Source organism: Scyliorhinus canicula, chromosome 19 (assembly GCF_902713615.1).
Source record: "Scyliorhinus canicula chromosome 19, sScyCan1.1, whole genome shotgun sequence".
NCBI lineage: Eukaryota > Metazoa > Chordata > Chondrichthyes > Carcharhiniformes > Scyliorhinidae > Scyliorhinus > Scyliorhinus canicula.
In genome coordinates, this window is record NC_052164.1 from 15,308,755 (window position 1) to 15,323,991 (window position 15,237).

Sequence of the window (15,237 nt, forward strand, 5' to 3'; positions counted from 1 at the left end):
AGGGTGCCCGATCAGCGGGGAGTCCCATCCTCCCCAACCGAATATGTGGAGCAGGACGCCCAGAGTGCGGCGAGAGAGGAAGAGAGATAAATGGTCCGCAAACGCCCTGCGGCCTCTCAGCGGGCCAATGACATAGAGGAGGCGTCCACCCAAGGCGACCTCGAGCTTGCGGCACAGCTATCTCCCACACCATCCACCATCCCAGAGACACTCACCCCGGTTGGGCTATTTAGTGATGAGGCTCCTGGGTCACAGTCTGGTTGGCACATCACAGCTGAGCAGGTACAGCAGGTGGAGGTCGGAGCAGCCGAGGGCCCGGACTGGCGGAGGCCAGGCCAGGCCCAGCATCCAGCTGGCTCCCAGACGTTTTCCGAGTTCCTGGAGTTTCTCAACCCACCCGCACAGCCGATGCATCAAGAAACCCAGGGACACAATGACGGGATGAGGGCTGTCTTCCAGACTCTGCAGACGCTGTTAGAGGAGTCGAACCGCGTCCAGGAGCAGGGAGTGGTGCCGCTCATGGCAGCAACCCAGGCCGACACCGCACGGGTGGCATCCGCGGTGGAGGCAATGGGTCAGGTTATGCAAGGCGTTGGGCTTAATGTGCACGCGTCATCCTCGGCCCTGGACAGGGTTGCCCTCTCACAGGCAGCAATGCGCCAGAGCCAACACAACATTGCCGGCGCGCTGCGGGCCTTGGCCGAGTCTCAGCAGGTCATGGCCCAGTCGCAACACGCCATGGCACAGTCACAGCAGTCAATGGCACAGTCCCAGCAGTCAGTCGCGGAGAGCATCAACCGCCTGACACATGTGCTGGATGGCGTCGTGCACTCACAGGTTGAGATCGCACAGTCCCTGGCGGGAATGTCTAACTCCCTGGACTCCGTTTCTGCTAACCTTCGGATCCTGGTAGATACCGTTGCAGGCCTCCAGGACTGGCATCGCCAGGTGTCGTTAGCGCGACGGGGCACCTCCCCGCTCGCACCTCTGTCCCAAAGTGAGGCCCGGGGGCCACCGGGCTCCCTGAGGGAGGAGGAGGTTTCGGGGCCCGTCCCATTAACTCCATCACGGGACGTCCCGGAATTCTCGGCCTACCCCCGTCTCGTGACAATAAGCGATTTTCATTTCATTTCATTTGTGAAAATAAATGTAAGTCTTACCTTTTGTCATTTTTAATGGGAGGAATGATGCTGGAAAGCTGATTGTCATATCGGACACATGCGTCCTCACTCTCCTCTCTCTCGCGCACACCCCTCTCTCACACACAAACACTCATCCCTCTCACTCATGCACACACTTACTCTTCTATCTCACACACAACCCTCTCTCACACACACCCCTCTCTCACACACACCCCTCTCTCTCACACACACCCCTCTCTCTCACACACCCCTCTCTCACACACACCCCTCTCTCACACACACACACCCCTCTCACACACACCCCTCTCTCACACACACACCCCTCTCTCTCACACACACCCCTCTCTCTCACACACACCCCTCTCTCACACACACACACCCCTCTCACACACACACACCCCTCTCTCACACACACCCCTCTCTCTCACACACACCCCTCTCTCACACACACCCCTCTCTCTCACACACACCCCTCTCTCACACACACACCCCTCTCTCTCACACACACCCCTCTCTCACACATCCCTCTCTCACACACGCCCCTCTCTCACACAAACTCCCCTCTCTCACACACCCCTCTCTCACACAAACTCCCCTCTCTCACACACACCCCTCTCTCTCACACACACCCCTCTCTCACACAAACTCCCCTCTCTCACACACACCCCTCTCTCACACACACCCCTCTCTCTCACACACCCCTCTCTCACACAAACTCCCCTCTCTCACACAAACTCCCCTCTCTCACACACACCTCTCTCTCACACACACCCCTCTCTCTCACACACACCCCTCTCTCTCACACACACCCCTCTCTCACACACACCCCTCTCTCTCACACACACCCCTCTCTCTCACACACACCCCTCTCTCACGCAAACTCCCCTCTCTCACACACACCCCTCTCTCTCACACACACCCCTCTCTCTCACACAAACTCCCCTCTCACACAAACTCCCATCTCTCACACACACACCCCTCTCACACACAAACTCCCCTCTCTCACACAAACTCCCCTCTCTCACACACCCCTCTCTCACACAAACTCCCCTCTCTCACACACGCCCCTCTCTCACACAAATTCCCCTCTCTCACACACACCTCTCTCTCACACACACCCCTCTCTCTCACACACACCCCTCTCACACACAAACTCCCCTCTCTCACACAAACTCCCCTCTCTCACACACCCCTCTCTCACACAAACTCCCCTCTCTCACACACGCCCCTCTCTCTCACACACACCCCTCTCTCACACAAACTCCCCTCTCTCACACACACCCCTCTCTCACACAAACTCCCCTCTCTCACACACACTCCCCTCTCTCACACACACCCCTCTCTCACACACACCCCTCTCTCACACACAAACACTCATCCCTCTCACTCATGCACACACTCACTCTTCTCTCTCACACACATCCCTCTCTCTTTCACACACACTTGCCCCACTCTCTCACACACACACTTGCCCCACTCTCTCACACACACATTTGCCCCTCTCTTTTTTTTTTTAAATAATTTTTATTGAAAGAGTTTTTCCATACAAACATTTACCCCTACTAATTTTTAAATTATTTACAACACAATCCCTCTAGGCAAATATCCCTCCCTCGCCCGCCCTCTCGCGCGCACCAGTCCTCCCCCCCCCCCCCCCAAGCAACAACTTAACAAACAAGGCAGCCTACAGTTTCAGACATGAGCAGCGAGCAGACTTGCCCGCGTTACAGTCGTGCATGTCCCCCCACGACCATTGCTGCCCCCCCTCCCCTCCCCCCCCCTCCCCTCCCGGCGATCTGACCCCGGGGGGGGGGGGGGGGTGCCCCCACGGTGGCCTGGCCCGCGATCAGGGCCCACCGATCGGCGGGCGGGCCTGTGCCGTGGGGGCATTCTTTTTCTTCCGCCGCCGCCACGGCCTCCACCATGGCGGAGGCGGAAGAGACCCCCTTCACCGCGCATGCGCCGGGGTGACGTCAGCGGCCGCTGATGCTCCGGTGCAGGCGCGGACTCACGCTGGCCGGCGAAGGCCTTTTGGCCAGCCGTTCGCGTCGGTCGGCGGGGCGCCAAAGGCCGCTCGCATCGGTTGGCGGAGCAGGAGGCACTCCGGCGCGGGCCTAGCCCCTAAAGGTGCGGAGAATTCCGCACCTTTGGGGAGGCCCGGCGCCAGAGTGGTTCTCGCCACTCCGTCCCGCCGGGACCCCCCGCCCCGCCGGGTAGGGGAGAATCCCGGCCCTGATCTGAAAGACGCCACGTCGGGCAGTCCAACACTCCCTCACTCCCTCTGTACCAAACGGGAAAACCAGCTTAGATTTTGTGCACAGGTTTCTCAAATAGATCTTGAAGCCATAACTCTCATGATTTAGAGACAACCACTACCCGCTCAACCACTGGTCAGATTTGGACGGTGGTAAATTATCTGACTGAGTTATATTTTTTTGTTGTTAACAGGGTGAAAAAGGTGCCATCGGACCCCAAGGGCCTCCAGGTCCAGCATCCAGCTGCGATTCAGATTATCCCTGCCGAGACAACATTGTAAGTGATCAGAAGGTTAGTTTTTCTGTACTTTCTCTGAATTACATTTCCCAATAACTTATTTCTTATTTTGTTCCTTATCCAGTAAATCCACCTTAGCAAATTGGAACCATTGTTTGGTCTCAGAATGGCAAGTTGCCAAAATCCTCCTTGGGCATTACCCACAATAATCTGTAGTCTCCGGCTCGGAGAGGCACAAACACTCTCCATAGTTGTTTTTCAGTGGAACTTTTTAATCCAATCTCAGCCTCCCATATTTTAATTTACTCCAAAAATGCTAGACACACCAGCCAGCTGGCGTTGCTGTTCAGCTTTGAGGGCATGTCACACAGAGCAATCACACTAAATGCCATCAGTGAGAGGGGACTGAACGATGTCACGCCAGTCCCCCCTGTTTGATTGTTTACAGGTTTCTTAGCACACCCAGTAGGCAGGACATTGGTAGGAACCAGCTGGCAAATAGCATCATTTTTGCCTCATTATTACGTAATTCTTTCTCAGTGGCTTCAAAGAACAAAGAACAATACAGCATAGGAACAGGCCCTTCGGCCCTCCAAGCCTGTACCGGTCATGATACCAACTGAATGACCTCCAATTGGCATTATTGGTTGGCCAATTGGAGTATGAGCTCCCTCAATGATAGCTCAGTGGGGGGGGGGGGGGGGGGGGGGGGCCATATAAGCACCTGTGTAGGCTTTGTGATCCAGTCTTGAGTTGACTGGAATGCTAGCAGCCCTGTTGGAGTTGCTCTTGTATATAGTTATTGGAAATAAATATTGGTGTGGTGACGGGACTCCTACCTCCTGTGGATTATTACACCAACCTTGGCCAAAACCTTCAGCACTTCCTACTGCCGTCTCCCTCTATACCCATCCTATCCATGAATTTGTCGAGATGCCTTAAAAGACAAAGAACAATAAATTTTGGTGTTGCGATATTCCCTTCAAGCCCCTGTAGCACTCAGGACCAGCTTAGCCACTGTGTGCTCATCGCATTATGACCCTGGCTTTCATTTCCATGTGGGGGCGTTTTTTAAAATATAGGGCGGGATTCTCTGGTCCACCAGCCGCATTTTCTGGGGCGGCGCGCCCCCACCGGCAGCGAGATTCTCCGTTCCCCCAGCCGGCCAATAGGGTTTCCCATTGTGGCCACTCCACGCAGTTGAGAAATCCACGCGCGTGGGTGAGTTGCCGGCAGACCAGAGGATCCCGCTGATGGAGAATTCCGCTAATATTCTTTCAGAGGATTTGAGCATTGATGGCAAGGCCAGTATTGTTGCCCATCCCTAATTGCCCTTGAAAAGATGGTGGGGAGACACTGCCTTGAACCTCTGCAGTCCATATAGGTATAAAATAATAAAGGTAAAGACACCATAGTCCCAGATGACCCTTTCCCCTTTGAGGGGGAGAGCTGACTGGCGGTGGTTTAACCTGAGGGTCACCACACCTCAGGCGAGGGACAAGGTTGAGAAGGCGGGGCCTTCACGGTAACCTCAGCAGGTATGGGAATTGAACCTGTGCAGTTGGCCCTGTTCTACATCACACACCAGCTGTCCAGCCAACTGAGCTAAACCAGCCCCCGGTTACCTGTAGGTATACCCACAGTGCAGTTAGCTAGGGGGTTCTGGGATTTTTACCCAGAGATAGTGAAGGAACGGTCATGTCTTTCCAAGTCATGATGGTGTATGGCTTGGGACGCAACTTGTAGCTGGTGGTTTTCCCATGTACCCGTGGAGGTCGCGGGTTTGGAGGGTGCTGTTGAAAAAGTCTTGGTGCGGTGCATCTTGTATTGAGTACACACTGCAGCCATTGTGCGTGGGTGGTGGAGGGAGTGAATGTTTTTTTCACGGGCAGCACGGTGGCGCAGTGGGTTAGCCCTGCAGCCTCACGGTGCCGGGGTCCCAGGTTCGTTCCCGGCTCTGGGTCACTGCCCGTGTGGAGTTTACACATTCTCCCCGTCTTAGCGCGGGTTTTGCCCCCACAACCCAAAGATGTGCAGGCGAGGTGGATGGACCACGCTAAATTGTCCCTTAATTGGAAAAAAATGAATCGGTCATTCTAAATTTAAAAAAAAAGTGAATGTTTTTCAAGACATTCCCTTAAAGCGGCTGGATGACCTGAACGATCTACCATGCTTCTTTAGAATGGACACCAGAGAGACCTGTACACAAAACCTGAACTTCTCCCCTCCGGCACGTCACCCACAGGATAGTGGCTGGCACTGAGAAATGGAGAAAGTGAAGTAAATGGTATAGGACGGGAGGGGAAAATCTCCTGTTTCTGTTGGAATGGGTCACTGGTTCCAAGTAAATGCAGCAGGGGTCTCTCAATCAAATTGAATCTGTTGTAATTATATCTCTTATGTTGTTATAGGGGGAGAAAGGTAACCCAGGTTTTCCAGGTGAACAGGTAATTTTACTTTGTTACTCTTTCAGGTTTTTTAATTAAGACTTTTAACAGACAGTCCATCATATATTTTGCTTCAATTGCACGTGCACATGATGTTATTTTTTTTTATCCAAAGACCAGTTAAAACTTTATAACCTTGGCAAGTAACACATGTCTTGGCAACCTGGTGGTGAAGATACTGTTTTCTTTGATTCTAAGGTAGATTGTGCAAAGACCAGGGGCGGGATTCTCCAGTCCGGGGACTAACTTCCCATGCCAGCGGGAAAACCGGCGGCAACCACACAGGCATCAACAGCCCCCGAAAGTGCAGAATTCTCCGCACTTCCAGGGGCTAGAAGGACGCTGGAAGGGTTTGCGCCGTGCCAGCGGACACCGAAGGGACTGTGCGAGTCCACGCATGCACCAAAGGACCGGTGTGATCCTGCGCATGCGCGGAACCGTGTTCTGGCGAATGCACGGGTGCTCTCTTCTCCGTGCAGGCCACCGTGGGGGCCCCCACCCCCAGGGTCGGATCTCCCCGCCGGCAGGGGGTCAGAGAATCCCGCTGCAGATTTCAGGCTCAGTCTTTAGTCTACAGATTCTATCACTTCATGATGAACCCTTGAATAATTTTTTTTTGGAGTATTTGTATTCAAAATTTTAAACATTTTAACAAAGTAAAATCAACACAAAAGCCCCATTTTGTCACCTCGTCCCCCCCTAACCAACTACCCCCCTGTAGCCACCTCCCCCAACCCCCTCAGCAACTGGTGGTAACCAACTCCTTGAAATGCATTAAAAGCTAACCCCATCTCTTATGGAACTCCTCACTTGCCCCCCTCAGAGCAAATGTCACCTTTTCCAAATGTAGAAACTCCATTAAATCCCCCCAGCCACACCGAGACATGGGGTGGAGAAACTGACCTCTACCCCAACAGAACCAAATGCGAGCGGTCAACGAGGCGAAGGCTAAAACATCTGCCCCGCTCCCATCTGCAACTCTGGCAAGTCCGACACCCCGAATATGGCCCCCAGGGGACTGAGCTCTAAATTCACGTGCAAAATCACCAACATGGTGCTGAAGAATGACCTCCAAAATTTCTATAACTTTGGACAGGACCAGAACATGTGTACGTGATTGGCTGGGCCCCTCCCATACTGCTCACAAATATCCTCCACAACCTCAAACAACCACACTAACCTCGACTTTGTCAGATGCGCCCTATGCACTACCTTTAGCTGTATCAGCCCCAGCCTCACGCACAAGGTTGAGGCATTCATCCTCCGCAACACCTCACACTACATCCCCTCCTCCAGCGCCATCCACAACTCCTCCTCCCACTTGGCCTTCCACCCCCTCCTAGAGACGACATATGAACCCATCAATAACTTGGCAGGTAGAGAAGATGGCCTTGTGTCTTCTTTTGTTAGCCACCGATTGGGGATGGGGGTAATCAACACTGGAGCAGGGCCTTAGGGGGCGACACTCCTGAATCTTCTTAGCCATCAGGTTACCAGTGATTCCAGCCCCAACACAGCCAGAAAACACAATTACAACTAGATGCGATAGTGGTGTGCCAAATCCAAGTGCCATCGAACAAGAGGAGGCTGTTTTTTTGTTTTCCGTTGATGATCTTGCCTGATATGGCTGGAATACTATTCCAGTTCAAAAAAAGGACTGAGAATTGCCATTTTACTGTATTGATCTAACGCAAAACAGATAACAATGTATCAGTGGCTAACCTCATTGTTACAACAATGCTCATCCACATTGGCTCCATATCCTTTTATAACCCATGACTAGCAAAAATACATCAACTTTCGATTTAAAATTATTAATTGAGCAAACATCTACTGCTTTTTGTGGGAAAGAGTTTCCCACTTTAATACCATTTGCTTTTATAATGTTCCCTAACTTCTGTCCTGAATTCCTTGCCTCATATTTTAAGGGTGCGTCTCTTGTCCTAGACTATCCCATCAATGGAAAAGATGTCTCCTTACCCATCCCTTTCCAAATCCCCCTTGGCCTTCTACACTCCAAGGAGTAGAATCTTAGGGTAGGACCTTCTGAAGACCAGCCATGTTCTAGTTGAATGGTGGAGCAGGTTCAAGGGGCTCCTATTTCCTATCGTCCTAAATTCCTCCTCATAATATACTCCTTGATGGCCTGATAACATTCAAGTGAACCTTCTGAGGAGCCACAATATATTCTTTCTAAGGTGCAATACATAAAGATGTAAGTACTGAATGGCATCTTATAGTATTTACAACGCCGAAGCAGGCCATTCAGCCCATCTGGTCTATGCCAGCGTTTAGTCTCCACACAAGCTTTTTCCCACCCTTCTTCCTTCGTCCTACCAACATAAAGTCATGAAGGGTTCTGATCAGGCAAATGGGGAAAGACTATATGCGCTCGTTGAGGAATTAGTGACAAAAGTGTTATCAAGTAAGGAGAGAAGATGGAAGAAATTTATTTACACAGCAGTTTGCTGAAATGTGGATGCTTTGCCAAAGGCAACATTTAAGATAGGGGCAATTGCTTTTTAAGTTGATAAGTATTTGAAGTTAAGAAAGATAAAGGGATGTAAAGAGAGAGGTGGTCGGTTTACTTCTAGACTGTTCTAGCAGTGAGCCAGCACAGTGACAATGGCCTGAATGGCCTCTTCCTCTGCTCCAGACCTCTCCGGCTCCCCATTCCTACTCTTCCAGCAGCACTTTTTGCCTTATATTAGAAATGATTCAGAACCACTAAAAATTCCTCTCCAAACCATTTGCACAAATCGACTAGTGCTTCCAACAACAACCTACATTTAGTCAATGCCTTCAACGCTCTGCATGTCTCACAGAGGTATAATTAGGCAAAAATGAACGCGAGGCTACAGGAGATGTTAAGAGGAATGATCTAATGCTTGAAAAGTGCATTTTATTCTGTTCAATACATTTTAAGAATAGGTTCTTAAAGAAAAGTTTACATTTGTGTCACAGATCACCCCATCGTCAGAATATTCCAAATTGATTCACCACCAATGGATTACTATTGAAGTGTAGTCCCTATTGTTACATAGGTAAACGCCACTTCGTTTGCACACAGCAGGATCCCATAAACAGCAATTTAAATGAATGACTAGTTAATCAGTGGAGTTTGTTCAGAGATGGATGTTGCCTCAGATAACAGGAAAATCTCCTATCCTTTGAGCAGTGCCATTGAGAAATACATTCAAGAATGGCACCACTGGATCAACGTTCAAGAATGGCTCCACTGAGGGTGCAGAACTCCCTCAGCACTGCATTGAAGTGTCAGCCTAGATTGTGTGCTCAGGCTGTGGAGTGGGATTTGAATTCACAACCTTCCGATGCAGAGACAAGACTGCATCACTGAACTGAGCTACACCTAATTGCACATTACTGAAGTCTTCATTTGTTTAAGTGTTCTGTGTTTGAGCTATGCTAACTGTGCTTGATTGGTTAGGCCTGGGTGTTGACTCAGAGCTAAGTGAACAGAAATATAAAAAAATAAGCTGTAAGCAAGTGTACAGATATTTTGTGATTGCAGAGATACTTTAAAGCATTGTAAATAAAGTTGTTGCATACTTAGAAACTAGTGTCATCTCTGCACTGCTCTGAACCTAATCAAATACATAAAAGATATGACAAACAATCCAAAACACAAAAGTGAAAATGAAATACACCAAATACTTTAATACATGGAAAGAGTTCACTCTCTGACTGATAAATCTAAATCTCCTCTTTCTGCCTCTCAACTCTAGGGTCTTCCTGGACGTGATGGTCTTCCAGGAATTCCAGGTTCCATTGGACCACCAGGGCTCATGGTCAGTATGAAGTCTCCCAAATTTTCTTTGGAACTTTAGTGCTTGGCCTGATGGCTTCATTTCCTAAGCAGCTGAATTCAAATCTAACCAGGTGAATAGTTGGGGGATGTTTGGCTTGCACCAACAATGTGTTACATTATTCCACAGAATTTCACCCTAAGATCAGATGGTGTTTTTACTCTCTCCAGTGTGCTTACAACACTCGGCAGCACAATCCTTACTTTTTTTTATTTATTCCCTCCTGAGATCTGAGCACCGCTGGGCAAGGCCAGCAATTGTTGCCCATCCCTAATTGCCCTTGAACTGAGTGGCTTTCAAAACCATTCCACAGGGCAGCCAAGAGCCAACCACGTTGCTGAGAATCTGGAGTCGCATGTAGGCCAGACCAGGCAAGGACTGCTGATTCCCTACCCCAAAGTGAACCAGATCGGTTTTTCCAACAATCGACAATGGCTCCCTATTTTTTAAGTTATTACGGTGTTGGTTGGTAGAGTGTGTGTGTGAGAGGAGGGGGGCGGGGAGGAGGAGTTATGTTGTTCTTGTTGTTGTGATTTGTTTTGTTATAATTTGTATAAAATGTTAAAAACCCAATAAAAATATTTTTTTTTAAAGAAAATGGCTTCACTTCCCCGCCACCATCTCCCTTATTGGCTAAGGCACCCGGATGTTACACCATTTCTCATGAGCCTGTTTTGTCAGCCTAAGCTCTCATGTCACCAATATAAAGAAATAAAAGTCTTGCATTTTTAAAGTGTTTTTCCTGATCTCTGGACACCTCCAAGTGCTTTACAGTCAATGAAGTACTTTTTAAAGTGTCGTCATTGTTGTAATGTAGGAAACGTGATAATTAATTTGCAAACAGGAAACTAGTACAAACAGCAATGTGATAACGATCAGATCATTTTGTATTTTTTATGATATTGATTGAGGGATAAATATTGGCTAGAGTAAGTAAAGATAAAGTTGCCGTAGTCCCGGATGACCATAGGCTGCTTTCCCCTTTGAAGGGGGAGAGCTGACTGGTGGTGATTTAACCTGAGGATCACCACACCCCAGACGAGGGGTAAGGTTGAGAAGGCGGGGGCCTTCACAAATAATGTCTGCTGGTATGGGAATTGAACCCACGCTGATGGCCTCGCTCTGCATCACAAACTAGCTGTCCAGCCAGCTGAGCTAAACAAGCCCCCATTTGGCGAGAACAACGGGGTAACTCTTCTTCAGAATAGTGTTGGGGTACCATTCAATGAGACTGATGGGTTCTCAGTTTAACATCTCATCTGAGAGCCAACATTCTCTCAGTACTGCCCGAGCCTTTCAGTGTTGATGTCTTGCACTCAAACAATGAAGGGTGACTTGACCCCATAACCTTGGGAGTCAGAGGCAACAGTGCTATTAACTAAGCTAAGCTGTCTATGCAGTCCAATAAGTTCATGTAGTGAAGACAAATCTTTAGTATTCACCTGTGAGTGTGGGTAATGTTTCAGTACTTTATTAACTTTCACCACTCTGGGGAAAGATTGTACCCAGTCCACTCTTTCAGCAATTGTCAATTTAGAGGGAAAAGCAAAAAATACTGGACAATCTCAGCAGGTCTGACAGCATCTGTGGAGAGGAAAGGGAGCTAGCGTATCAAGTCTGAATGACGCTTCGTCAAAGCTGGAGGGAGCTGGAAATGGGGTCAGATTCACACTGTAGTTGGGGGTGGGGGGGGGGGTGGGGCTGGATAATGGGTCAGCTAATGGGTGGAGATTGGCAAAGATGACGAGGACAGAAGACCAAAGGAATGTAAATGGAGGTAATTAAGGCTAAGAAGCATGGTGATAGTGGCACATAAAGAGATTAGAATGTGTGAATGGTAGAACAATGTTGAGTAGTGTGTAAAAGGGCAGCTAGGATCAGTATTTTCTGTTTCTGCTTCAGATTTTAGCATCCACAGTCATTTGCTTTTAGTTTTGTCAATTTAAAGGTCTTGATTTAGGTTTAAACTAAATTACACTGGTTTTCTCATTAACCATCATGAATGGCTCTTTAGGCACTTCAGCCATCGATCCATACATCTATCCAGGGACCTGACCAAGAACACAAGGAACATACCCAATCAAAAAATGAGATATGGCGATCTTGTGCTGACACATCACTTAGGAATCTAAGCTCAATAGTCTAGCCACGTTGGGTTGATTGAACTCAAATTTCTGAGCCTCCCTTAAAGAAGTCAAACAATTCTTACCCCTCTTTGTTGACAGACTTCAACTTTACCCATTGACTTCTGCATCAGGTGTGAAGATGCCAGTGCTATTTGGACAGGGTCTGCTGCCTTCATCTATATTCCCTAATGTACTAGTTTGGTGTACGAGAAGATCCCCTATGTTTAACACATATAACATTTTGTTGGTGTGGACACTATCAATCCTCCATGCGGTTAATCCTACACTACAATGGGGATGTGCCAAGCTGAAGTTAGGTACATATTTTCCCAAAGAAGCGATGGAAATTCAGATGGAAAGCAAAACTTACTTCCTTAGAATTGAGTCAAGATGGCATTTCAATAATGATTCTTGGGATGTGGGCTTCACTGGCTAAGCCAGCATTTATTGCCCATGCCTAATTGCCCTTGAGAATCGTAGAATTTACAGTGCAGAAGGCCATCGAGTCTGCACCGGCCCTTTGGAAAGAGCACCCTACTTAAGCCCACACCTCCACCCTATCCCAATAACCCCACCTGACCTTTTCTTTTGGACACTAAGGGCAATTTATCATGGCCAATTCACCTAACCTGCACGTCTTTGGGCTGCGGAGGAAACCGGAGCTCCCGGAGGAAACCCACGCAGACACGGGGAGAACATGCAGACTCCGCACAGACAGTGATCCAAGCCGGGAATCGAACCTGGGACCCTGGTGCTGTGAAGCAACTATGCTAACCACTGTGCTACCGTGCCGCCCTGTTGTTGGTGAGCTGCCTTCTTGTACTGCTGCAGTCCATGTGGCAAAGACTGACAAACACTGTTGAGAAGACTGAGCCTTTTGAAGGATATGAAAATGAAATGAAAAGCGCTTATTGTCACAAGTAGGCTTCAAATGAAGTTACTACGAAAAGCCCCTATTTGCCACATTCCGGTGCCTGTTCGGGGAGGCTGGTATGGGAATTGAACCTTGCTGCTGGCCTGCCTTGGTCTGCTTTCAAATCCAGCGATTTAGCCCTGTGCTAAACCAGCCTCTTAAATGGTGGCATAACAACAACACTGGGGACAACAAGGCAATGTTATACCATTAAAAATAGAACCCACTCATTGATATCGTCAATATTAAATCTATGTCAGTTTTAAGATGACATTTTTACTTTCTTCTGAAACTCAAAGGTTTAAAGTAGGTCCTTGGCCCAGATGATTATTTGACCTATTTAAATATTGATAATAGAGACTGGCCAGGAAAGTTGGTTTGAATAACGTTTTCAAGGGCAATAATATAGTATGCTATAAATGTATTTATATTTCCGTATTCTTTTCATGATCCATGGAACAGGGTGTCTGTGATCAAGAATGTATCTGTATGCCAGGACCCCAAGGGCCACCAGGACCCCCAGGACCATCTGGCCCCCAATTGTTTGACGTTTCTTCTAGTCAGGTAAATGTTATCATACATTTCACTCCAGGAATTGTCTTTTCCTTTGATGCTCCGGGTTTGGTTCAAATCCATCTTTTGGTTCTAACCAAAGCAATCAATTGCTTCAAGATTGATGGAATAAAAACTTTTCTCTTTGTCTGTAAAAGTTCTCCATGAAATAAGTTGAGGCAATTCAGGCAGTGGACGGGTCAAAAACACCGAGCTGTCTTTCATTGGCCAGACTCACTCAGAGAGGCCGCTGGTGGGGAATGGGAAATTGTCGCGGTTGGAACCGAAGTGCAGAGTTGATGTAGGAGGGAAGTTTCCCCTGACTTTAACTCATGTTATATTTAAACTGGAGTGTTCTTGGTAATAACATAATGAAAAGTGTTAAATTCCCAGCATTAACATCGTCCATTACGGTGTACACATTAACAATAAAACTCAATGCAGTCCATGTACACATAATTTTGAAAGCAAAGGGTATTTTATCATAGATTTTTGGCAGACATATGAATATGTTAAAAATTATATCTGCTTGAGACACCTTTTTGTCAATATAATTTGGAATATAAAATGTCCATGTAAATTCTTCACTATGTGACCAAACCTACCTGCAGTGAAGGAGCTGCAGCACCACCAATGGTGAGAAGTTGTAATTACAGTGTGACAAGCCTCTGCTGTCTTTTTATCTGAAGAATATGATCATCTTTGCACGTTCAAAAGGTTTCCCTAACCCTGAACGCCTGTTTTTAAATATAAATCAGCACTCAACTCACTGGATGCTGTGAGGATGGCTGTTATTTTTAAAACATTTTTGGGGGAATATTGTGTTATTCTGTAAAGAAGGTTGTGTGTATGCGTGTAAATTATTTACTTACACTGGAGAAAGGTTAATGGAGACCTGTCTGAGAGAGTTGAGAGATTAATGGGATGAAAATGCTAAATGCATACATTTGTTGTAAGATGCCATGGTGAGGTAGATTTGTGGGTAAATAGGTTAGGTTTAGAAATTTGCATTAGGAGATAGATCGAGGCTTAACTTTTCAGCTGTTAAGTTTCAAATGGGAGTAAGGAACTTTGAAAAATTACAAAGATTTCATAGGTAAATGTTAAAAAGTTATTAGATATTATTTGACTCAAAAAGGAAAACATGAAAACTTTATATTTCGGAAAAGCAGAATTCAAAGAGGTGCTGAGTACAAAGGAATTGAAGATAAAGGGCAAAACAAATATTTCAGGAGATATGTTGGGTGTTTGGGGATCTTACCGTGGGAACAACTCAGTGCTGAGAGAAGGTGCAGAATCTGAAGCAGCCATTCAGTAATCAGAAAAATCTTTGGTTTCAGAAAGCAGCCTTATTTCTGATTTTCTTTTTTGACTTCCACAGCAGAGTGGGAGTAAGGTTGCAAAGTCATGTGATGTACCTTTACCACAGTGACAGGCAGTTTTGCATTGGGTGATATTATTGGATTTTTACAGTGAAGCCCTATAAAGGAGAGTTGCCCAGAAGTGTTGACTTGTGTGCTCTGACCAGGTTGAAGGGGGGGGGGGGCGGTGTTCGTAAGACTGTTTTAACTCTGTTACTTTGATCTTGTGTGCTTAAGTTTTCCTCTCTTCTTGATAATAAATCTGTTAATTTTTAAAAACCCCAAACTGAAATTCTATGTTTTTGTGGTCAGGAGTTTACTTTCCCTTGTTTTCAGAATACAAAAAAAAGGGTTATGGTAAGTAAGACAAGTTTCC

The 15,237-nt window shown here is 47.5% G+C and overlaps 1 protein-coding gene across 5 annotated transcripts in view; it reads left to right on the forward strand.

Moving 5' to 3' along the window:
- The window catches only part of LOC119954241 (collagen alpha-1(XV) chain-like), a 149,721-nt gene that overhangs the window by 81,808 nt on the left and 52,676 nt on the right, over positions 1 to 15,237 (forward strand). For 4 of the 5 annotated variants that reach the window (XM_038779319.1, XM_038779322.1, XM_038779320.1 and 1 more), the window contains 4 exons: positions 3,591 to 3,689; positions 6,047 to 6,082; positions 9,829 to 9,891; positions 13,411 to 13,512. In XM_038779319.1, coding sequence (XP_038635247.1) covers positions 3,591 to 3,689; positions 6,047 to 6,082; positions 9,829 to 9,891; positions 13,411 to 13,512 — 300 coding nt within the window. The remainder of the gene's footprint in view (positions 1 to 3,590; positions 3,690 to 6,046; positions 6,083 to 9,828; positions 9,892 to 13,410; positions 13,513 to 15,237) is intronic. The other variant, XM_038779321.1, reaches the window with a different exon arrangement.